Source organism: Colius striatus, chromosome 23 (genome assembly GCF_028858725.1).
Source record: "Colius striatus isolate bColStr4 chromosome 23, bColStr4.1.hap1, whole genome shotgun sequence".
Lineage (NCBI taxonomy): Eukaryota > Metazoa > Chordata > Aves > Coliiformes > Coliidae > Colius > Colius striatus.
The window spans coordinates 4,015,105-4,040,795 of NC_084781.1; the positions used below are offsets into that span (position 1 = coordinate 4,015,105).

A 25,691-nucleotide genomic window follows, 5' to 3' on the forward strand; every position below is an offset into this window, starting at 1 on the left:
CACACTCTTCTTTACCTTTCCCCAAAGACCATTTCAAAGGATTGTAGGATTCAGGTGTGATGATCAGATTTCATGCGCTATTGTATGTGCAAGAACACGGGGAAAGACAGATTATATTCCTGTATGGGCCAGTTCAACCAATGATATCTTGTTAGCTCACATGTTCCCAAGCCCTGAAAGCCAGATAGCAATGGAGGAGAAATATAGATGCTACTCTGGTTTGAATGTCCTCAGATGCAGTATCAGCTACTAATATCCCACTGCAAGTCTTGCAGTGAACAATGCCATCTCCTTAGCCAGGGGGAGAGTAAAACAATGGAGGTAGAAGACTCCGTGATCATTTTCAAGCCTTTTCCCTGACCAATAGAAACTCTTTGGAGTGAAATAAGAAGGAGAAATGTGCCTTGTTAACTTGTGGTCAGGGTGTTTTCGGCACTGGAGGGCACTGTGGGAGCCTCTGTACAGCCCTAGTATCTACAAGCATAAAAGAGTCACTACAAGAGCATTGGTAGGTGGGCATCTGATCCCATGCTATCTGTTACAGAACAGACACATTAAGATAAGCCTCTTAAACCAATCTGCCTCACTCTCCTGTCTTCTGAAATGGATGAAAACTCACTTAACAAGCAGAATCATCAAACCAGAGGAACAAAGCATCCTCTGCCTGATGAAGCAGATTGCAGGTTTGTTTTCTCTTTGGAAAGGCAGGGAGCTTTACTCCTTGCTGAGAATTACCTTTCGGACCATCTGTACAAAGTCCTTGGAGTTCTGTGGCGAGAGCCCTTGGAGCTGGCAGGTACAAGCCTCCAGGGAGGACGCGTGTGCCACTATCAGGATGTTATTTCCTGAAATAAAGTGAGAAATACAAGCTGAGGAGGGAGACAAAGCCAGCTTTAGGGACTGCTGCCTAAGATCAAGCAGACCATTTAAAATGTTCAAAATGGGCTCATATAACAGCACATTAAATGGTGTATATGGGGGGAAAAAAGCATGTTTTAGTAATGTATGTAGAGCGTTTATCAGTTTTTGGGGTAATGGTTAACTCAGTGCTACTGAAGAAAAGGAGAATTGCAGTGAGATTTCAACTGACTTGTGAAGCAAATGATTTTTTTCCTACCCCAAAATGAATTCTGATTAAAACCAGCACTTTAATTTCAGCTGCTGGCTTTCTACAGCATTAACTTGAGATTTCCGTTCCCAAGATCCTTTACAACCAACACCACACCATGCTATTGAGGTTTGTGAGCAAACTGTTAAAATAAAAGCCTAGAATGTGGAGAAGGATCAGTGAAATGGAATTAATGAAATCACAGGAACTTGGAAACATCCTGTTCCTATACTGTGAATGAAAAACAGAAGCTAGAGATTTGAAAGTTTCAATGTTGTGTTTGGAGAGAAATGTTCTACAGCCTTTGTGGGTAATGTGCTTCAGAAGAGCAGCTCAGCCAGGGGATGGATGATGCCCCATCAGATGCTGGTAGCAGAGTGCAAATGGTTTCTTTTATACCCTGGAGGAACAGCTTGCATTGGGTAGGGGTCCCTAAAATGCTTCTACTACTGAAGTTTATGGACCTTTATCATAAGCTAAGCATATCTGATCTCATAGTTCTGAGACACAGAGGAATTTCCAATATCTCTAGGAGAGGGGATGGAGATTCAGGTATGGGGTTTCACCTCCTTGAAAGGGAAAGACTGGTCAGGAATAGTGGCACTCATATCTTGGTTTTCACCCCCTCTGTAGCACTTACCTTTGCCTTTACATTCACTGATGATTTCTTTTGTTACTTGGTAGCTTCTGCTTATGTATGTATCATAAGATTCGGAAACCACTAACTTGCTGACAGGAATATGAGGTCTGTGAATAGAAAAACAAGCATGGTAAATTGGAGATAACATTTTAAATGCAAGTTATGATTCATCTAGAAGTAGCTGTTTCTTTAACTCTTCTGACTCCCCAAATCCCCAGAACTGCTGCTTGTGTCAGGACCACTCTGATGATTTGAAACTGAAGCTCTGCAGTCCTAGCAACGTGAGAGGCCACTGGCCAAGCTGTGTTTGCCAGACTGAGCTCTGCACTGTGCCACCACTGCTTCCAGCTCAGAGGGTGGGCTGACAACATCTGTGCTGTCTGAGGAGAGCAGGCAGGTAGAGGGAGAAACCTGGAGCATGATGGACAAGGTGAATGCTGCTTCTCTTCACTACTCATGATTTGGTGGTGAAGGGCAGAGGCAAACTGCTGCTTTGGCCATCTGTAAAGCTGCATTGCTGGGAAATGCCTGGAATTAGCTGGCCTCCTCTGGGCCAGGGCATTTCAGTGAATTGCCTGGCCAATTCTATCAGCTGGAGCAGGTTGATGTGCACAGAGAAGAAGAGGTAAGAAGCAGAAGGCCGTATTTTTGTGCTGTGGTTCAAAAGAAAGACCTAAATTTTCCCTCCATCCAGAACTCTGATATATCTATAGGAGTTACTCTTGTGAGAGGAGACAGAGAGCACCAGGAAGGCTGTCTCCCATTCCCCCAGCCTAACCAGCTGACCACACAAGAACAGCCTCTTTTCTCATGCTGAGAATACTCATTGTGCTCTTCCCAGAAGGCATGTATTTTCTGAAGCAGAGACTCTCCTGTGGTCCAGCTGCTCTGCTGAGCGTTAGCCATGTGATACCCTTTCAGGGATAAATACAGTGTAAGGACTTCTATTTAGATACCCTCAGTGTTGGAATTTTAGCTGCAGACCAAAAGGATGCAACACAAATTGTTTATGGTATAATTAAGTATATAAAAAAAAATTCAGTGGGTTTTTTTTTCTTTGCATTTTCTTGTTTTAACGTTTCAGCTGCTTATTCCACCCGAGGGTTCTTATACACAAGTGCATTGGGACATGGAGAAACACCAGCATTTCTGATGATACCATAAAACAGAAAAGCCCAGCCACAAAATATCTATCACCAAGCCCATGAAGGCAGAAACTTCTGTGTGTGTATGTTATGTGTGTGTTATCAATGTTTTGTTTTTATCTGAGATAGCTCAGTTGGTGATCAGGCTCACGCCAAGATGGAAAGTGCTGGTCTCAGCAAGAAGTCACAGCGATGCAGATATTTTGGCAGTGAGGAGCAACTGGAACTGTTGCACCTTTCTGAAGTTTCCTTCTTTGTGGAAGCAATTCTGAGTCATAAATTTGAGAGTAGGAAGCCCGAATGGATCATGTTGTCTATTCTTTGCCACATGTCTGTTTCAGCTGGGTTTTCTTTAGCCTTTCTCTCTGCAGCTTACAGTAAAAAGCATTTGTATGTTAGGCTGGAGGGCTCCACAGCAGCAACGCTTCACTGAGGAGTTCTCCAGACTCAGGCTGCAGATTGCTCCCAGCAGCCCCATGGTGTTTGTTGGCAATGATATTGGGAATGCAGTGATACAGCCATGTGACTGGATAAAAGGAAAGCAGCAGAGGCTGGCAGCAAGGGCATGAGGTCAGGATATGGAGGCACCAGGACTGGTCTGTGCAGCCACAGGAGTGGCTGGCAAAAATGTAGAGCTCTGGGAAGGTCGGCTCTGCACTTTTGGAGAGGCTCTGTCAGGGCCCCTGAAAGCTGAGTGAATTATCTTTGTGTTCCCCTTTTCTGCAAAGTGGGAGGGAACACCAGTGGTGCATATCCATTTGCCACTCAAATGGTTTCAAACCAGATGTTTACTTTGTTTGCTTTCCCCAACCGTTTTTGGGTGAAGTATCATGAAAACCTGAGTCAGAAACCTGCAATTTTTTCCACCAGAAACGTTTCAGATGTTACTGCTGAGAAGTGATAAATGCTTAGGGTTTAGCTCTTTGATAGAAAACCTCTGAATTCTGATGTCACAGGAGACCCTGAATTCCTGACAGAGGTAAAAATGTTCCCTACTCTGAGAGTTTCCTGGGCATCTGAAAAATGCACTGGATGGAAGGAGTAATGCAAAGGTGATCTCCATGGTCAGCAATATAGCTGGACCTTGCCAGTCATCTGGGAAATTTGGTTTATAATAGGCCATTTTCAGATCACATTCAACACAGCAGCCTTGAGCCTGCTCTAAGTTTATTCAGGGAGCCTCAGCAGCTCTTCCAGTCACTGCTGAAACTGAAAAACTCAGCAGAGTGTTACTCTTAGAAACAGAAAAATCCAAAATGCAATGCAAGACCCTCTTTGCCCCCGTTTGTGCTACCTGTAGGTTGTATCAACGCTTAGAGTAGCTGCAGCTAAATCCATGGGGGGTATCCAGGCAGGTAATGTGTTCCCAGAGACCCACTTGGTCCATTCAAACAAGCCTGGCTCTATTCGAATTTTCAGGTTGTTCTCTTGTTGCATACCTGGAAAAGGGAGAAAGGAGACCAGGTATCAATGAAAGGAGCAGGGGAGGAAAGCAGCAAGAATTTAATAATTCAGTTTGTAAATGATTTTTTTCCTCCCAAGAGTAGTCAGTTGATATGAAAGATGAAGTATTTAATATATGTACTTGGATATGATATATGGTATATGGTATATGGTATATGGTATATGGTATATGATATACGATGGTTGCCAGCTACATGCAGTATACTGAACTTACCTTTCAGGATATTGTGTGCTGTCTGTACACACCGTAGGGATGGAGAGCTGTAGATGTAGTCTACGATGGTATTACTTTCTAGCAAGGCTTCACCTGCAAGCAAGTTTCAACACCCATGAATAAAGCCAGACAAACAGCAGCGTGCAGGGTACCTGTCACTCAGCAAGGAGCTAAAGCAGCTTCCCAGCTGCACTGCTTGCATTTTGGGAAATATGTGTACCCATCACAATTTATTTCAGTGGTATGTTGTGCACTGTTCAGCTGTGGAACCAATATCCTTCTGTGTGCATTGCCCCATGTGCATCTAGATACCTGACCAATGTGCAAAGAAATCACAGCAGCTTTTGCCTCTCTTAGATTTAGCAATAAAAGCGAACAGCGTGCTGAGAAAAATTGTAGTGAGCTTGAGCTTCATTTAATTTTAAGCCATAAATCAGAACGATTCGACAACTCAAACGTAACTTAATTCAATTGGCTTGATACTTCACCAGTATAAATTACTATTTCATTACACAGGTGGAAGATCACTGGAAATGAGATAAGAATCAACTCCACTATTAGGGTTATTAATATTCTTACAGTGCCTAAGGGGAACCAAATGAGAACAGGAATCTGCTTGGCATTGCACAGGCTTGTAGTAAGAGTTATATTTTTGTTATATTTGAAGAGGCAGGACAAAGAAGTGGGAGCAAGAAGGGGTTATTAACCTTGACTCGGTATGTTTAATGATGGCTGTAACCGTGTCAAACCCACCTACAAATCTCTTGAGAGAAGTGGTGTCATTTAGAAGGAGCAGCACATCTAACAGCCCTCCGTCATGGGGAAGCTGCTCATTTGCTTTAGTCATGGGAGGAATTAGGGCTCTGACAAGTGTCAAGGTCGAGTCTGTGCGGCTGCAGCGGGGAGCAGTTGCCCACAGATGGCTGACGTGCCGCAGCCGCGCTGGCGGCTCGGTGGCGTCTGGGTCACGTATGCGGTTGCGTGCTCGGACCCATTTAATGATACCAGCAAAGTGTGCAGTGATTGCTCCCAGATTCGCCTTCTGCTGTGTGCATATTGTGAACCCTGATGCCATGTGACCGGGAGCCTGAGCATCCTGCTGTTATACAGTGATTTGGTTTTGTTTAAAAAGCAAGTATAATTTTAGCTGCCCTAGTTTGAATGTGACCAGCATGAAGTACTCTGAAGGACTTGGATTTGAGAAAATGCCAAGTACTGCTCTCTTGAAGAGCTCGTGTCCTTAAGAGCTGCCCTAATCAAAATGCTCAATATGTGATCTTTGCCTACCAATTTTCTGTCACAAACCAACAGGCTCTGAAGTCAGGGACAAGGATGGACAGCAGGAGAACACCTGAAATAATTAGGGCTGTTTTTCTGCTACATGAAGTCAGACAGGCTAATAGAAGTATATTGATGTAGCAAAGTGCAGGTCAAAATTTAAGACTGCCAGAGTCAAAGAAAAAGCATATTTTGCATGAGGTGACTGTCACACTGCTCCATTTCTCACCAACACTGATAATAAGAGCTTCTCCCAGCATGGCACATTTACAGGGCAGTAGCGAATGTTCTGTGACCATACTGCTGATGGCTCTGATTCCATGCTATGTCCCAGATTGTGAGCTTTGTCTTTTCTTTAGCTGAAGGAGACAAGGTCTCCTTTGAAAGAAAGGGCTCAGTGGGGAAGGTGAAAGGACTTTGCAAAGGTTCTTGAAACATCTAAATCCCATTAGTTCAAGGCATCCAATTCATTTTTTCCTGCCTTGCTCTTTCTCTAGCTGGGTGTGTGGGAGGAAGATAGCAAAGCTTCCTTGGGCATGCTTTTGTTTGCTGAGGACAACTTACCAACAAGCCTTGCCTGTGTACAGCCCAGCACGGTGATTGGCGCATCTTTTTCATAATCCCTGAAACCGCCACTTCTCTGAGGTAAGCTGTGAGGCATATTCAGGTTACTACGCATGTACCTTCCTGAGAGAGAGAGGGGAGAAGCAGTCACTGGAATTATTCCATCAGAGAGGCAGAGAGCACCATGCCTGTTTCTACTCTCTCTCACCACAACTTCTGCAACTTGCAGGCAACTTAGGCCTGGCAGTCGAGTGTTTTTTCCTGTGTAAAACTATCTGGAACCTGACAAAATTAAGTTAAGCAGCTGTATCAGTTCAAAATCAGCAGAAAAGGTTGCTCATGTCTTTAAAGTTATCTTTAGGACAGATTTCCACAAGGGAAAAGAATTCTATCCCACAACAAACGAAACCTCAAATGTTACAGTTTTACATGAGGCTAATAATAATCCTTCTTACCAACCATTTTGACTACAAGATATTGGCATTTTTTTAGTCAGAGAAAAGGCTTTTTTGACAACTTTCTGATCCAACAGAGGCTGAAGTTATAGTCTGTTAAATACAGTCCAAAACTCAAGCATATCAACTGGTTTGCAAACTCCAGCTTATGCCCCCAAAGGCACTCTGAGTTCTACCTGTAGTGTTATTTTCCTTTAGGACTGACAGCCAACTGTGCAAAAGATTTCCCTGATGGCAGCAGATATTTGCCCTGGGCACTAACTGCTAATATTCATGACTTGTTTCCAAATGTGAATGCTCTTTGGTGATGGTACTTAATGTAATCTTTCCTGCAATAGTTTCAGCAAATATATTAACAAACGTAGTGTTTACTCCCTGGCTTGTGTTTCTGCTTCTGCCTGCAGCTCTACTGTGGCAAAGCACTGCACTGAGGTTCTCTGCCACATTATAGCAACATTTTGGGTTAGGAAACCACATCTTCCATCTAAGCTTTGCCCCCAGGCAGTTGCTGCTCTCTTCGTTTAAAGCCTGAGCTCCCCACGGGAGCTGACTCACCTTTGGCATCAAAACACTGTGACAACCAGTACTTCCCAAAAACGACATCCATCCTTTCCCCATGTCTGCAGACAAACAGGCAGCGTTTCTGGGGCCCTGGGTGGCTGCTGATTCTCAGGGGCTGGAAGAAAAATTAGAGGATGTTTGCCCTTGATCAGAGAGCAAGGGTTTTTCTGAGCTCTGATGGGAGTTGGGACCAGACACCTCTTGCTTTACCTTGGTGCAAATGTGGGTGTGGGAAGCTCTTCTGAAGTTGGTACATTTGTGTTAGTATAAAACTGCCAAAGTCAGCAGAGGATAGGGCCTTGATGCCCCATGCTAAGAGCAGGTTTGGGGCCAGCCATGTCTTCTATGCCTGTGATTAATCATTTTCAAAAGCTTGTAGGGGATTTTAACTTGTAACTTGTGATCAAGTAGAGAAAGGAGACCAGAGAACAAGTTGTCAGGGAAAACTCAGTTGCTGCAAACTTGCTGCTAAAACTGTGTGTGGGTCCCTACCTGCACGTTCTGGCAGATGATAGTGAGTGGCCCTGCATCTCCAGGTCCTTGATCTTCCTGGTGTCTTCTTTCCAGGGCTCCATCAGTGAAAGCTTGAAGGGATGGGGAAGATGTAGTATTCAGAATTGAGTAGGACCTGCCAAAAATAGAAAGATATTGGCTTTGGGAATGGTTTGGACTTTGTGTGCTCAGGCTGCAGTAAAGACATTCCTGTAGTCTCCAGGAACTGATGATAATTACTCTTGTCATATTGTTACATTATTATTTGTATTTTAGTTCTGCCTAGAGAGCACCTTGCTAGGTGATGTACACACATGAAGAGACAAATCCCATCTCAACAGGCTTTCTGTTTCCTTAGAAACAGTTTGATGGAACAACAATTCTGAAACATTGGTCTGTGAGGTTCTGTCAGCCCTCAAGCATCCTCATGGTAAATGCCAAGACCTTCCTCACAGTCACAGGAAGCTCACTAACATCATCTGGGGACCAGCTGCACATTACTTACTGTGGTCTTGTGGACAGAAGCTTGGAAATGAATGGCTACAGGGAGTTTTCACTCACCTTTGTAACATAAGCTATTGCTTCAGTAGAAAGCTGGAACACAGTCCTGCCTCTCATGCTGGGCAGTTTTCAGGGTTTCTGTGCACAAAATAGCTTGTATCCCCTGGTAGGGACATGTCAGGCTCAGTCTGAGTTGTTGTTTCTACATTTTTCAGTGCTGTCTCTTCTGTTTCCCATCTACAGTGGGAATTCATTCTCACCAGTGCTTCCTGTTAAGTGTAGCCAAAGGGATATAATAGATCCCATTCTTCCCCAAGGGGCTTGTGTAATGATGGTCCTTCTGAATAAAGCTCTCATGCCCAGATATTCAAGGACTTTGACCAAGACCTTTGGGAGTTAAGTCTGACAGGCAATTAGAGCAGCTGCAGTGACCCAGTTGCTGATTTGGTTATATTGCATGGGTTATGTTTGCTTAGTCATTAGAAAAAAATGTTGCCAGATAATGTATATGGTCATTTACTTTGACAGAAATAGTTGCCATTGCTTGCACTTTTCAGTGCCTTAAATATGTCAGAAGATGCTCCCTGACTAACACCTAGTTAGAATAAAATCTCTGAGGGGTTTCATAGCTGCTAAAATAACACCAAGTATCTCAACCATTGGAACAAAAATAGGTCATCTGCATTTTTGAAAAGAAATGATATGTCAAATCATATGATTCACACCAGTTTAAAGAAGGAAAATGCTATACTGTTGGTCCTGATGTTAATGTGTTATCTGGTGGAATTAGGGTGCAAGGATGAGACTGAGGTGCCTGGCTTATTTGGTCAGATACAGCCTCACTGGATTTGTTTGGTTACCCCTCTTCTCTTTACTCCCAGGAGCTCCTGCACAGTTTCTCTGAGGCTTGCTTTCCCTCTAAGCCCTTACTAAAAGGCCATGAATGCTCTATTATCTATTTATAGATGCTAAGGTTTGCTGTGAATGATGATGAGGCAAAGGCATACTATCTTGCTGTGCCTGGAGGAGAGCCTGTCTTCAGTGGTATCTCCTTGATGTTGCTGGAAAACAGAAACTGCTGAAACTATTTCAGCTTAGTCATCTTCTAAGCATAGGTTGTTGCTCAGAAGCTTTTCCCAAAGGTTTTTGGTTTCTCTGCTTGGCAAACAGACTGAAGGCAGACAACATCATCTAATGTCTTCTGGATGATGCCTTGTGTTCACTGCTGTGTCCCCGGAGGCAATGTCCTCCCAGTCAGGAAAGGCTATTTGAAAGAGTGAGATGCTTGCAGCAAAAGGGTGGGGAAAGTGTCATGGCACAGCAGCACCGGTCCTCAGGTGTGAGTAGGCAAATATCACTCAGCATTGTCTAGAGGAGAGGGATCCCTGGGAAAAATGAACCAGCCATTGTTGCAGAATGGGAGGAAGAGAGTGGAAAAAACCTACTGAGGCCCAAGTATAGCTTGAAAAGTTAGGGCTGTTTTTCCTCCTCCTGATATTTGTGCCAAGTTTGATTATAAAAGGGACAAGGAACAGCTTTGGCATCTCACGAGGAGCCGAAATAGGCTGCGGAGTAATATCTAAAGTGCTTCTATCCATTTTGGGGCAGAGGAGGTGACTATTTCTGGCTTTGCTGGTAATGGAAAATGTGGTGCAAGGAACCATCACAAGTTTTAACTTTTGTGGGGTGCAGATACAAAGATAGCACACTGACTTCTGCCATTTGCCTTTACATGCATACATGGAGAGCCCCATGATCTCGAACGCTTGGTTTGTGTGGCTTCTGTGGGGCCAGTAAATTCTTGTACCTGTGCTGGGCTCACCACTTATTCTGGGCTCTGTGTGCTGAGGGTAGAGAGTTTCTTCTTTTGACTTGGTAGTCCAATAATTTTCAGGCATGAAAGGTGACTTAGAAAATGCCATTCAAGCAGCCTTCTGGGGAGCTTTTAAGGTGGAGATATCTATCTGTCTATCTCGTTAATACTGAACCTGTAGTTTGGATTAATTCCAAGTAGTTTCATCTCACCTGTAGCTTCTGCTGCTATAGGGAGAGGATTTCCACTTTATTACCATACAGGGGGGAAAATGTTTTGTTTTTAACATACCTGTGGCCAGGTCCTCTCCTAGCCTCAGTCAGAACAGATCTCCTGATATTGTATAAACAAAACCAGTTCCTTCCCTAAGGAGTGTACATTGCTTGGGTCAGAAAGCTTATTCTTCACTTATATAACCTTACTGAAGCAATGGCAAGAGCAGCTTACACAGAGTCAGGATCTAATTTGCACCAAGTGAGATACTGAAGCAATTTAGCTTAAATTATTTTCAAGTCTTTAGCACTGATCAGAGATTGAATATTTCTCCATACTGTTAGTAGTAGGTCCATTCCAGGCAGGAGAAGAGATCATGCAGAGATGTGCCACAGCCAGCAAAGAAATATAGTTTAGGTGTACAGAAAATCCTTGGGGTTTGCAGAACAGAAGTGATACCATTCCTATTTTTAGTAGACAGGGAAAAGATTCAGATCTGGAGTCTCTCAAGACACAACCTGGTTTCTTGGGCAGTAACTCTGGCCTGAAGACAAAGCCTGTTCTCACCTATTAAACAGTTTATCAAGCTGGTGGTCTTAATGTTGGCAGCCTGTTGGTCTGCAGCTGAGGTACAGACCTTACTACAGGGCAGGGACATCTTTCTGTGGTATGTTTGTACAGTGCTAGGCAGGAAGGTCTGTGTGCTGTGCAGAGCTCTTGAGACACTATTGGGATATTAGGCATAAAACCCGTGTCCTGCAAAGGCTATAATTCAACTCCTGCTTTGCTTGAGCAGTCCAACAGGGAAACCTTTTTCAGGTGAAATGTGCTAGCAATCTATTTTTGCCATATTAAAGATTCAATCAAATATCCTAGAACTGCATTTTGCCTGTCATATCTCTTGTGTGGTGTAGCCAGGGTGCTGCAGCCCAGAGTGAGCTGTATTTTCATGATGATCTCAATAATGCATGATTTTTCACTTGAAGAATGTAGTCTCTAGTGACTAGGAGGGAAAGCTCTATGGCTGTTATTTTTTGTCCCCTGCAGGAATAAAACAGGACGTGACTGTGTACACAGAGGCATCACAAACCAGCCCCTGGGATCACAGCAGCCTCGGTCCCAACACCACAAATTGAGCCCCATCTCCTGCCCTGCAGTAGTTCCCTTGCAGTCCTGATGAGTTCTGCCGTGCTTGCTTTTATGTCTATGAAATGAAGATACCTCTGTGTGCATTTATTCTCTTACCAGAAGGATCCTACCGTGAATACCATGGCCTAGATGGCAGTGGGGCTTGGGTTGCTTTTAAGTTGCTATATTGTTTTGACCACATGACATTCTGTAACCTAATATTCCCTGTGGGAAAGTGTTGTGTAAAATGAGACTGTTTCCGGGTATGTAATAATGTTTTTGATAAATGCTCCATATTGCATGCTCCAACTCATGATTTATGGTCTTTAGTGGTAATCAGGGAAGGGGCATTTCCTTTCCTTGCTTGTCTGGAGGCAGAGGTGCTGGACTTACAAAACATTTGGCTTTCCTTTTGGTTGCTGCTGCAAGAGTAATTCTTTCCCATGCTGCTTGCTAAGCCTCAGAACTTTTCCAGGCATTGGAAGGAAACAAAGGAGAATCTACTAGAGCAGGCTGCTGCAGCCTATGCTGACCTGAGACATTTTGGCTGGCAGGTTTTAGGGGAAGAAAGGATGGTCTAGCTGTATTGCAGGTTGGAAGGCCTGGATTAAGTCCTGTCTTTACACTGATGCTCTGATTGACTTTGCCCATATGTCTTGATTTTCATTTCTTTAAGCCTTGTTGAAGGAGGTCTTTTCTTTCCTTGTTGGAGTTGAATAGTGACAGATTGAGTATAGATTTGTTCTGTTTGGCTAACATAGGGATAGATCCCCTTTATTAGTGGTGTTAATTTCTCAGAGGACAGGCAAGAAAAGAAGAAGTGGTTGTATAAAGAGGGATAAATGAGTGATTTCTTGCTATGCTTGTCTCTGCCTAATGAACTTCTGGGCTCGGGAAGACTCAGGGTAAGCCAGGACTGGTTTACAGAAGTGCAGTGGTTGGTGGCAGTCACATTGGAAGCCAGCCTGCAAGATCTGATTGCCATGTGCCTGCTCTCTATCTGTCATTTGCCATGGTGCATGTTTTAAGCCTGAAAAGTCACAGGCAAAGGAAAAGACTGCTTGTTCCTTTTGCTCTTGTTGTTTCCTGTGTTTTGCTTGATTTGAAGATTTGTTGCATCAGTTTCTATTAAATGCCGAGTTAGGTCAGTTCCTCTGGCTGTCCTGTGCTGACGTGGTTTACTGAATGCTTTCCCTTTCTCTCAGACTCTCTCTCAGTCATGTTTGCCCACTGGAATTTGAAATATGAACTGCCTGTGATTCATTCTGTATCTCCATCCCTTCCTTTGTAACTAAACCTGTCCGCTGCTGTGACCATAACCAAATTCCTGTACTTGTGTGATGCTTAGCAGAGCAGCAGCAGGCAGCAATGCATCTCTCCTCCCTCCTTGTTGTCTTGTGCTCTCACATACAAACTACTCTATGCTTTAGATTTGGCAAAAATGTTTGGGTGCTTAGAGATACAGAGGAGCCTTGCAGGAGCACCCAGACCCACCCCTCAAGTGCTGATTTTTTATTGCAATTAAAAAAGTTCTTGTCAAAATCAAGAGGCATAAGGCATAACCTCATTCAGAAGGTGAGGTCTGCAGTCTCATTGAAGCCAACAGCAGGCAGGCAACTCTAGCCACTTCTGAAAATCTTGCTAATTATCTTGAGAAACATTGCTGATGATCCCCAAGTCCTTGTGCCCAGGGAATTATACATGGAAGATCTCACTTCCCAAATTAATGCTAAAATTTAAACCTTCCTGATCCTAGTCTCACCACAGAGGTGTCTACACAGCAATGGCTCTACAGGAGCCATCTGCTCTGGCTCCCTTAGCCAGCAGCAGGGATTCTATGAGTAATGGTTGCTGTAACATCTTAGCTAAATAAATCACATCGTCCTCTAATCCTGTGCACTGGGATAGCATCTGCTCTTCCTTTGCTTATGAGATAGGGCTTTGTGTGCCAGTACATTTCCCTCAATCGACCTTCTCAACAGCCTTGGGAGACTCTTCACTTACCCAGGTGAAATCACAGCTGCTAGACCCCTTTTTTACAGCGATGGAAACTGGACTGAGCAGCTTTACCTACCCATGAAACACCCAGGTCCCACATTCATCCGCCTTCGTGATGTAATTTTCAGGCAGTAGCCCAGAACAGCCAGTTGCAAGGGAAATGCCATAAATCCAGCCTTCACTTGTACTGGTTTGTTCCACTGGGGACATGAAAATAAAATCCCCTGGGACCAGCTCCAGCTCATCATCATTCTGGGGGGTGTAAGGATAGATCACTTGCAGAGTCTAGGGGAGAAACAGAAGCACAAATGAATGAAGGGTTGTTAATGGAAGGGAAACCTTTAGCGGAGTGGGCAGGACCACAGACTTCAGCTCTCCAGGAGCTTTGGCAACTGTTTCTTTCGTGGTGTATCATGTGCTGGACTAGAGTAACTTTTTCCCACTCTCCCACAGGTTTTGTGTGTATAATTCTGGACAATGCACTTTGGTTGGGTTAATCACCCCAGCTTTAGGAGTCTAGTTAGCTGTCTAAGCCTGAGCAGGCACCTTCTGGAGGTTTCCTCCTCCAGGAGCTGATTCATCCCATCCTGAGAGGTATCTTAGATGGGTCAGATGATTCACTTTCTGGAGGTGCCTGCGCTGAGCCTCAGTGCAAAGAGAGCCCCAGACTGGCTCAGATTTAGAGGTCTAATAGAGATATTTGCAGGAAGGTGAGATGAATCTCACACATTGTCTATGCTCAAGATCCCAATCTGCAAATTGGAAGTAATCTTTTTCTTTTCAGTGTATTGTTTTGGAAAACAGCATCATTAAGAAAGCCATGTTAAGACATATACAGCAGTTGCAGAGTCCATGTGAGTAACTGAAGTACACAGGCTATGAGGGTAAAGGTTTCTTGCATAATGATACTAAAAGCTGTGATTAATATTAATGTCAAATCTGTACAGAAGAAATGGGTAGCAGTCAAGTTAAGATACTGGCCTGGTTCTTGATTAGACCAGCTTATGTTGAGCTACCAGGAGAGTCACTGTAAGAATTAATCTAGCCGGACATTGTTCCCACAGAAAGCAAGAAATGGGGTGAGTGAAACAGCAAGTCTAGACAGTATGAGTAAAAAGGAAAACCAAAGGCAAGATGGTCAGTTTAGGATGACTGGTGGGATGTGAGATCTGTGTTCTAGGACCTCAAGCAAATTCCTCAGTGTCTGTACAGCCTGTGCTGCATATCCCTACAGCTTTCAGCAAGGCGACATGGGAGCCTTCATTCAGTTCCCAGCTTGTGAGCACTCTTGAGCTGCAAATGCAGCTGAACCAGCCCACAACTCTGCTAGGTCCTGTATTAAAAAAAAGAGAAAAAAGGAAAATTCCTGAACTGAAGCAAGCTCCCAAACTTTACCTCGTGATTGACGAAGCGAATGTCTCGAGAGAATATCGCGGCGACCCAGTCGCAGCCCAGTTTGACATCGATGTTCTGCGCTAATTTCTCCAGCGTGGGCAGGTGGCTGGTCTGGAAGTGATAGGCCAGCGTCACGTGGAGCTGCTTCTTGTGGGGCTCCACGTGAACATCTGCAAGGAGAAGATGTCAGTTAACAAGTGACTGTTGAGATTAGCAGCTTTTGGAAGGTGTAAGAGTGTCTATCGCCTCCAAGCTGGAGCTGGGAGATGAACTTTTCAAGGTAGCTCAAGTGGAACAAATTGTAGGCTTTGGGGAAGTCAACCATGAATTCCCTGTATGTGTTACACCTTGGATCCAATTATTAGAGATTTGTGGTCTGATTCAGTCCTGATTCACACCAAGGTGGTAGAGAAGACACCCCCACCAAACTGCCAAAACTCATTTGCATTCAGAAAACAACATGTTTCTGGGTGCTGTGATAACAATTATTGTCATTTTGAACTCACTCAATCTTCTGCTAAAAGTGACACTTTTCCAGGAAAGGAGTGGCATTTGTTTCATTAGCACATGAGGATCTCTCTGAAACAAGCAAGTTAAAAATGGAAATGTTTCCCCTGCCTCCTCTGTTCAGTACAGTAACAATTACAAATCCATGGAATTTACAGGTTCATCAGGGTTGATTAAATCTTTTCCCTGGACATTAGTTGAATTACCAGTTTCCCCACTGAGGGCGAGGTATTTGCCCTCAGATATTGATATGATAATGATTCAAAATGATCCAGCAGAAAAAGAAACTTTATTAGGAAAAGATTCCAGGAAGCAGAAAGGTGAAAGTATGTGAAATATTGGGACTCTTCCAGGAGATGGGGAAATCACAGGATACATTGTTTGCATGTGATTTATTGCTTATTCAACCAAAAATTGCAATTAAATTTGACTGATTATTCAGTCAGAATTGCATCTATTCAGAGCCCTGGCTCCAAGTGCCAACCAGAGGTAGCTCTGCAAGCTCATCCATCTTTCTTTTTTTGATCAGCAAGAAAAAAATATGCTCTGGATCTCTGCAAAAGCCCCAGAGACTTTCATGTGATAACCTGACCAAGCTGTGGACTGCAATGCAGCAATCGGCTGCCCTTAAGAAGGAACCAATTTAGTCTGCGTTAGAGCAGCTGCAGGGGTACAAGCTGAGAGCCATTGATGCTGCTGCTTCTGGACTAGTGTTTCTGGGGTAAGAATTGCCCCCTCTGGCTGTGTTGGTTTGGAGAGTACATCTACACTGTGCAGGGGAATGCTTACACCATCTTTGGACACACCTGTGTCTGTTGGTGCCTTCTAAAACATGCTTTTGTAAATGTAATAGCCATTTTCTCCCTCTTCTGAAGTGAGACAGAGGTGTTGGTACTGAGATTTGAAAAGGTTCCTTTCTAGGTTGCCAGGGCACTTGGGGTCTTCTCACAGAGCCCTGTTTGCATCTCAGAAGTGCAGTGAAAAACCAAACACAGCCTTCACATGACTGAGGAAAGTTTTGTGGCAGTGGCTTGAGGTAGTGAGTGGAGCAGGAAATGCTCAGCCTTGCAGACAGCGACTATCTGAAAGGTTAAGGAACCACCAAATGTCAGCTTCCCTTTCAGGAGATAACACTTGACACTAAGTATGAAGTGATCTTTCAGCTAAAAAAGCACTGAAACCCAAAGCACCCGATGGGGTATTCCTCTCAGGCTCTTAGCCTTCAAGCCACTTTCAAAAATCGCCTCTTGGCTTAATGAGCTTTGTTTCTTCATGCCATCAGAACTGTGGTTGCTGGAAATGCCCAAGCCTCAACCAAGCTGTGAGCCCTTTGTAGCTGTCAGCATAGTCACTTACCTGCTTTAGAAGCAGCCTCTGCAGCGAAATCTGCAGCAAACTTCTTGAGCACCTCAGCACTTTCTTCCTTGACAAAAAGCCCAATGAAGTTTGAGGACGTGTAGAGCTCCAAAGGCAGAGGGGCAGGGAATTTGCATTTCCACCGCATCACAGTGGCCTGCAGAGCTTCAGTGAGAGCATCGACCTTGCTGTCTTCACACTGCCAGAGGAAACGGGACAGGCATTTCTCAGGTGGAAGAACTGTTCCTTATGCCTGTGCTTAGCTCTCTAGAGCACATGGTAGAGAAGGGAAAGGTGTGGGTGGGTAGGTGTGAATGGTCTACCTTTGCTGTAATGCAGTGAGGAAAAAATGCAGGGTATTATAGAAAGGTACATTTATAAATCATCTGCCTCTTCTGTATCTTCCAAGCAGGATCAGCTATCCTCAAGTAACCGTCCTAGCCTCACCTTCCCCTGGCCCCCCTGTCTAATCTCATGTTAACAATAAACTTGAGGAGATGACAAGAATTTGGGCTGCTGCTGCTCTTCCCTGAAAACAACTCACTTAAAACCCAGTTAGGTCCTCAGTGAGCCCAGGCATCAAGCCCTTCTGGTAACAGCCTCCCCCCAACTCCAAAGCACAAACTCTTCTGCAGTGACTGAACGTCTCCAGTGTGAGCCTGGCAAGGGCTGCTCATGAATGCATGCATAAAGGCAATGGAAAGAGGAGCTCAGGTTTACCATGAAGAACTGACAAAGGGTGATATGTGGGAAAATGTTGTGAGCTTTGTTCTTCCCACAGATCTGCTTTGATTGCTGCCAGAACTCAGACAGCTTCTGAGCCAGGGGGCCGGTGGGGCGCAGGTAGAGGACATACTCGCGGGGCAGGGTGTCATCAAGGAATGGGTCACCCACATGGGAGAACAGCCTGAAAGGAAGAAACAAGTGTTAGACTGTCAGATAAATGCTTTTTTTTTTCCTTCCAGCAAAATCAGCTCCCCCTGTGCCCTGTCTCACTTGCAGCCTAGTACTGCTGCTAAGTAATACAGAAAATTGGGTTTTAGTTTCAGACTGAGGCTCTGAAGATCTAACCCAGGTCACTGTTTCTCTCTTTCAGTATACAAAACACAGGGAGGAGAGCACTAGAAATTGCTCATCATCTCTGAAAAGGCAGCTCTCAGTTTTCTGTCTAGGTGCTGGTGTGGAAAGAGTAGTGGTTCCTTTCTCTCACCCTTTTTTGCCATTACTTGAGATCACAAACTCTCATCTGAGGCTCGTTTCTGGGTTGCTTACTTTTAGCACTCAACTCCTCACTAGTTTTGTTAGTGCTTTTCAGAGCATGCCTTTGTTGAAACATTCCACATTCTAAAAGCCAAAACCTTAAACATGAATTTCCCTGGTTTATTTTACTCTTTTTAACATGTATTACTTCATACCAACCAGTCGCATGCTGCTTGAACACTTCTTCCGCCTGTTGATGCCAGTGCTTTTTGTCTGGAGAGAGAGTAAAACAAAAAGAATGTTTCAGTGATGCTGGGTTATATAACTGTAGTCACACCTATTGCTTGGACCTGGGTCCTTGCTGGGGAAGGGCTCTAATGGTGTATTTCCCTCAGCCCCGGGGCTTTCTTTTGGCTGTGCTGCCTGTCAAATGACTGTACACAGAGGGGCAAAGTCATGCAAGCTGTTCAGAGTATGAGATGTGGACCTGTGGGTTTTCCTTGCTTGGCCTGGTGATTTTGAAGCACTGGATATTGGCGTTTAATGGTGAAAATCAAAAGGTTTGGGTCTAGGACATTACAATGGCACTGAGGACAAGAAAAATTCAACTGCCACGAGGGGGCACAAACCAGAGACTTTTCAGGTTACAGTAACCTGCCAAAGTTTGCTCAGCTTCCTTCAGTCCACGCTACATTGCAAGTGCTCTTCTCTTTATTTCCCTTCAGGATGCCTATAAATTTCCTTTTCACTCCAGCTAGAAAGACCCAAGTTTTCTGTTCAGCAAGTTTTCCGCTGCAGAACAAACCAACACAGTGCTGTTTGACTTGTAGATATGGAACAGTGTTTTCCAAAACGCTTGACATCAGCATTGCAATGCAGCTGTGCATCAGCTCCACTTTGAAACACTCATACTTAGCAAAAATTATGAATGGAGGCAGAAAAGGACAGAAACATTAGGGTTGTGGGGCAGAAGGCAGGCCCTTAGTTCGGAGTCAAGAGGCAAATTCCTCATGAATAGGTGATTTCAGAGCTTCTTACTGAAAGGAAGAAGGGCTGTATTGCTCTCAAACAAGTACTACAGGTCTGGTAGGAAGGGAGCCAAAATGAAGGTGGTGTTGGTTTAATCTCATTAACCAGCTCACACTTGTTCAAAATGGTGTAGGTGGAGGAAGGTCTGAAGAGCAAGAAGCCTTTGCAGAAGGTGAGATGGGATCTCCAGGCAGCTGTCCCCCAAAGCCAAAGAATGGATCCTACAGATGAGCAGTGCCAGAAAAGGGTCTCTATCCTATGGACCTACCACACAGACAGAGGTGCCTTTCTCAGTGTTAGACAACAGGGAAAGCATTATGGCACCAGTGCAGCTCCCACGGAAGGTAAAGTCCCATTGGATGCCATTCAGTGTGTGAAGCATGAGCAGGGGTGCAGCCCAGGGACTGACAAAGGCAGCAGCCAATTGGATTGTCTTGTTCTTAATTTGGCTGAAGCAAAAGCAGGCCAAATGTTGCTTCTTTTTTTTCAATGTGTGTTGTAGGCTGTGTCTCAGAGCTGCCTGCTCTGACAGAAAATCTGACTGAGGACAGGAAAACTTCTAAGCTCATACCAGCTGGCCTCAAGCTGTAACCTACTCTTACTAAATATGGTATGCTACAGCTTGGTAGTAGTGCAGAAGACTTGCTGACATATTTAAGCCAGAGAGAATGCATCTGACCAAAGGGACAAGATCAGTGTCCTATGCACCCTGTGTTATCTGCTGTGAGAAGATGCTGATGGTTGGTCATAGGAAGAGGGGCCACGTGAGAGAAAAGGATGGTGACTCCAGGGCCAACCCCATGGCTTTAGGATTAGGGCAGATGGACTCCAGTATTTCTTGTGCTGTGTAGGATGTTTGCTGAGTTTCTGTCTGCAGCAATGACTTTTGAAAGCACTCTGATAACCACACGGGAATATGCAACATTACCCACCAGCTCGTAGACATGTGTTGTTGACTCAGCTGTGTTTCAGTGCTGCCCTTGGCTTCCCCACCCCTTGAATATACATATTTTCGTTCACTTGGAGAGTAAGAGGAAGGCAGAAAGATAATGCTGCAAAAAGAGGGCTGTGTTGCAAATGTGTGCTTATAAATACTTCCTCCTGAAGGGTTTTTCTGCCCTTATCTGCCAACGTTCATTTGAGATCCGCAGAGTGCTGGTCCAAGCACCTGCCTTCTGGAAGGATGCATCTTGCACACTCAAACTTGTAGTTTGAGCTCTTCTGTCCTGGTGACCTTTCTCTAGCCTGGCTCAGATGTGCTATGCAAAACAGCCACTGCTTTGCTTTGAAAACTAGCTCAGACATGAGAAAATAGCAAAAAGCCCTCTCCCCTTGCTCAGGTTGGGAACCTTTCAGGGAGGCTGCTCCTTGAGCCAGCTGTGGATTTTCCCTACTCTGGTTTCATCATCCATTTCTGTTATGTTGCCTTTGCTCAGTTCACCTCCCCTCTTGCCTGTCTTGTTTATGCTCTTTAAAACATGACTTAAATGTGACTCTCCTACCCATCCATCTTGCCACCGAACTGTGTGTGTCTGTGTTGTATCTGAGGCAGTGAATTAAAAACCGTCTCTGGGTAAAGCTCTGGCTTTGAAATGAGCAGTTTCTCCTGTTGCAAAGCGAGGGCAGATGAGCTGGCTCTCACTCATTATTTACTCTCTCTGGACCCCAGAGCAGATCTCTGAAGGAGTCATGCACAATCTAGCAGGACAGACGGTTCTGCCACCCACCCTTGTTGACTTGTTTGCTTAATGAATTGATGTTTCCTTGGAATGAATCGCACAATAGAGCTCTGCTGGAATTGACTGCAGCTCCTTCTCTGCTGCCTTTGTGCTCCCAGGACTCCAAAGGGAGTTAGAAAACATTAGGCTGGGCCCCACACACGTTTGTTCATGCCTGATTTCAAAAGGTGCCTATCTCTTCCATGGGGACAAGAAACTCCCATTTCAATTTCATTTTCAGTGCAAGGAGGAAACACTGCATAAAGCAAACAAAAGCCAAAGTATATTTTTATCATGGGAGCTGCAGATGACAGTCTCTCTTTTCAGAAAAGAAAATTAATGTTGGGAATGGTGCTGATGACTGATAGCCTCTGGTTAGTCACAAAGCAGGGCATGCACTGCAGCCCTCCCAAACACGCTCCTCTGTAGCCACCAGCCAGAACCTGGAGAGGACCCATCCTCTGTGTGCTTCAGCTCCCAGGCTCTGTCAGGATCAACATTTGAAAAGTTGAGTAGTCAAAACTAATCATAGTTATGTTTGGCCACTTATAAAAGTGGCCTGATTTTCACAAGTGCAGTGAGAGCTGGAAGACATTCTGCTCCTGGGAAAATCAGGTCACTTAATTAGGTGACTAGCTATGGCTTAGGTGCTCAGGTTGACTCGTGCTGAGTAGCAAGTGTTGGCTGTAGTATTGTAAGTACAGTGGTAAGAAGTGATTTTGTGACACAGACACAGTAAAAAAGAAAAAAAAAAGCCAGAAAAGAGTTATTTTTCAGAATCTACAAAAGTGGCATTGCACAGTAACCAATTCTGGTCATGCCAACATTGCAGCTGGATTCAGATAGGAGGCAAAAGCTTTCTGTAGCATTACTAGTCCCTCAAGCCACCCGGTTCCTCCATCTTTTGACTTTTGCTACCTCTGAGATAAAGTACAGGGAAATCATTTAACAATGCAGAACAACAACTAATAGCAATCTTTACCAGACAGCAAGGGGGACACTATGTCCAGCTGCAGATCTGGAGATGGAGAGTTTAAGGCAGGTATTTTAGCCACCACAAAGAAGCAGATGTTTTTGATTGTTCAACCTCAAAGACTTCTCTGTGGTCCTCTTCAATGTCAAGCCATAAGGAAAGTCAGTCACTGGTTAAACAGTATAAAAATACTTCTAGGAAGCATCACAGCTAAACAGTTGACCTCTTAGCCTGAAATATTAATACCAGGACTAGTTGCTACCCTGGAATACATATTAATGTGTAAATAAGTGCCCATTTTAACCTCAGCCCACTTAATGGGAGAGCACATAGCTCTACATACTATAGAACTTAATTCATCTCTGATGAAGAATTTTTGACTTTCTGCAACTTTAAGATGGGGAAAAAAAAGGCAATGGGGGAATGTCAATTCAGCCAGGACATATATATCATTAAACATGAAGTCTAATGGCAAAATCCCGTTTACTTCAGAGGAAATGACTGCAGTGGGGAATGATGCATTAACCATAAAGAGAACCTTCAGTCTCAGAAGCACCACATAGAAACCTTCCCTCTCTAAGTGCTTGGCTTTCTTATTCTAGCCCAGTTTAAAAGAGGAGGGTGTGTATGGCTGCCAGTGGTGCCACAGTGCGTGGGGTAATGAATTGCCATGTGAGAAAGTTGATGCAAAGAGCACAGCAGCAAGGTACAGGGGTGAACTGTTTTGACATATTTCTTTATCTGCACCTGCATTATATTTTCTCACTAAAAGGATATGCATGCTTTGGGGTGTTGATGCCCACAGCATCATGTACAAGGTGGTCTGCTGGGGCAGGGAAGATGAGTGTGTTTTTGTGCTGTGGTGGTGCAGGGGCCTCAGCCTCCATCACAGCTGGGCTGCAAGGGCTGAGACATCCAAACCCTTAGAGCTGGCCTTTCAGGCACACATAGAGCAGAGACTGCTGCAGGCAACCTCCTCTCCTCTTGTGTTCAAACACCCCAAGGCTGAGGCATTCATCTGGTCTGAACCCTCAGGTCCAGAAAGCCTGTGTGTTGTCCAGAAGCAATGTCTAATTCATAGAAAGCTGGCCCCTCTGGCTGCTGCTTAAGACTGAATTTCCCTATTTCCATTGGCTCTCCCTTTGCTGTAATGAGCAGAGATTCAAACACTGCCTTCAGCAGGGCTGCTTTCTCTCCATTTGTATGAGGGACCTTGCTCTGTTGTGTTGTTGCTGCTCACAGAGGCTGTAGAAAACGCAAGCAGCAGCCTCTACCTCAGATCCACCTACGAGCTGTCTGCCTACAGAGGCACCGAGGGATTTGTGAATGAGCAATGGAAGGATCGAGGCAGCCTGTAAAAGAGAGGGAATGACTAAATCTTCCCTTTCATTATGTGCCTCAGGACTAGACAAACTTCTTGTCTGTGAACAAAACCTTTTGGAAGGATGAATCCATCATTTCAAGTAGCCCCGAATCTTTGGCCCATAAAATATTTAGCTGTGTACATAAAGGTTTTTTGGAAACTGGATTAAACATGATGGAAGTACTTGGCTCTCCCATCGTTAGGTTCAGTCCAAAGGACTGCCTGACGTGATAAGATAGGGAGGTCCTGAATTCAAACCCTACTGTAGAGTGATATGCATAGGGAAGCAGTTATAAATTCCTTGCAGATTGTAAAAGTCTTAGCTTTCCATGTGTGTGCTTGCTTCCAAATTGCCCAGACTTTACAGATCCCTTTATTGTTGCAGTTTTCATTAATGGTTTATACTATTAATAGGACAATAGTGGAAACGTGTCTATTTTAAGCTTTCAATAAACAATTGCACATTGCAGAGCAGTTTTGCAAGTAAAATTTCTGTCCATCTAAGACCTGATTATTTGATGCAGGGAAAAATACCCAAATTGCAAATAACTGACTGTGTCTCTCTCTTGATTTGCTTAGTTGTTCTGCACACACAAATGGCTGCAGTGAGGTGTTCCTGCCAAATGGTTTTTGATGTGGGTTATTCAAATGTGTTCCTCTGAATTCTCATTATGCAGAACGCAGTTGGTCACCAAAAATCATATGATATCGTTCCTGTTCTTATTTGAGTGACCTTACTTCTATAAATAGAGACAGGACAGGAAGATATCACCAGGGATCAAGTTCCTGTTTAGGGTAGGGGGGATGGGTAGGTTCCTATTCTGCAGTTTGTTAAGAAGAAACCCCCAAAACCTGGGTGGTTTTTTTTGGAAGACAGAAGTGACTTTAATGTAAGTACATGGCAGAAGAATTACTTTTTCTCCCTTTCACTGAGCTTTGGCTCAATCCACCAAGCGTTACCTTAGCTTATCCTTCTGCTGCTTTCCATGCATGATGGTGGAGATAAAGTCCTCCTCACTTTAACTGAGTGACTATAATTGCAGCCACATCCTCCACCAAACGTGAGTTGGTTGCTGTACACCAAGATCCCATTAGGAACACGCTGTTCATTACAACATCCCCAATTTAGGTCAGCGAATGCTATAAGCAGATCACAGCTATGTACAGACCCAGGTCTTGCCTGAAATACAGGAACTTTCAGAAGAGTACAGTGAACTGCCTGACTGCACAGTGGCTACAGAGACTGCAAGATTTCAAACTGTGCTGTATCCTGTAGGTCACATAAATATTTATAGAAGGTGCCTGACAGCATTATAGGGCTCAGTAGTTCTTCTCCTCCTCCTTCCCGAGGGGTGGCTGCTTACTCCCAGCTACTGAATACCAAATTCTGGTAATAAGAAAGAGAGAGAGATGGGAAATGCCATCAGAAATAAGTTTGGGAAACATGCTGCTGTGTATTTCTAGTTTCCATAATATAAAATGTTCATTTTTTCAGAGGATGGTCCAGCTGGCAATCTGCAGTCTGGCCACATGATGATGATGATGATGATGATTTTTAAGTGCAAAGAAGAGAGAGCCTGGGCGTATGTCTCTGTTTGATGTGTTTGTTTTTTAAAGTTATGTAAGATTTTGAAGGCGGATTTTTTTCCCCTTTCTTTAGCACATGTGTGCTAAGTCATTCCCCTAATCCTCTGCTTAGCCAGCTTGTTAAAGTGAAAGAAGAGGGAAGTACAGACTCATAAAAAGTGTTTGGGATAAAGGCAGGAATGTAGCAGCCATTTACCATTTTTTAAAGAGATACACAGTTTAAAAAGGAAACAGGATATTATTTTCTTTAGAACAATAACAGTGCAGCTTTTTATGAGGTATGGGCTTAGATGTCAAAGTCCTGAGTTTGCAGTTGCCAGCCACCACGTCCCTGCATGGTGGAGGAGGAACAAGGCTCGGGAATTCTGGTTGATTTGAAGAGTGACAGGGTTAAGGAAGACAGGTAATAACCACTGCTGTTGAAGGGCTTGCAGAATCCTGAATATGAGCAAAATCATCAAATATAGATAATACAAATCAATTCAAATAGAAGGTGGTTATATCTGGAGTGCATCCATCAGAGCCTTGTCCCTTTCAAATACCTAATTTTAATACTAGCCAGAATGCTGCAGAATGACCAAGATTTCATTACTCAAATAACACAGTGCAGGAGAGCAGAAGCTTCCATCCCAGTACTACTAATACTTTTTTAGTTAACCAGGAAGACAATGTCTTTGCAAGGAGCCAAGTTAGACGTTGAAGTATGCTCACATGTACCATCTGGAGTTGCAGTGATAGCCAGAAAAGGAAGCAGTTGTCGTGCTGATTGGAAATAAATAAGTTCCCTTGGAGCCTTCAAGAGAAACATGATGCTTTCTTCTCTCTAATTGGTTTTCTTCTTATACAGAAATAAGCTGGAACGGAACAGAGACTTATCATATCTGTTTTCTGCATCAGGGCCTCTTTTTCCCATCACAGGTGGGTTTTAGGCAGACCATGGACATGCCACATGGCTTCCCAGAGTGGGAAGCCAGGCCAGGGGGCTGCTC

At 44.2% G+C, this 25,691-nt stretch overlaps 1 protein-coding gene across 2 annotated transcripts in view; it reads right to left on the bottom strand.

The window, feature by feature from the left end:
• The window catches only part of UBASH3B (ubiquitin associated and SH3 domain containing B), a 65,606-nt gene that overhangs the window by 5,174 nt on the left and 34,741 nt on the right, over positions 1–25,691 (bottom strand). The window contains exons 2-13 of one of the 2 annotated variants that reach the window (XM_062014165.1): positions 18,252–18,305; positions 17,553–17,739; positions 16,833–17,031; positions 14,970–15,139; positions 13,651–13,859; positions 7,922–8,057; positions 7,424–7,544; positions 6,414–6,536; positions 4,572–4,664; positions 4,188–4,332; positions 1,749–1,855; positions 736–845 (exon numbers count right to left, since the gene is read on the bottom strand). In XM_062014165.1, the coding sequence (XP_061870149.1) occupies positions 736–845; positions 1,749–1,855; positions 4,188–4,332; positions 4,572–4,664; positions 6,414–6,536; positions 7,424–7,544; positions 7,922–8,057; positions 13,651–13,859; positions 14,970–15,139; positions 16,833–17,031; positions 17,553–17,739; positions 18,252–18,305 (1,654 nt within the window). Of the gene's footprint in view, positions 1–735; positions 846–1,748; positions 1,856–4,187; positions 4,333–4,571; positions 4,665–6,413; positions 6,537–7,423; positions 7,545–7,921; positions 8,058–13,650; positions 13,860–14,969; positions 15,140–16,832; positions 17,032–17,552; positions 17,740–18,247; positions 18,306–25,691 lie in introns of both variants that reach the window. The other variant, XM_062014166.1, reaches the window with a different exon arrangement.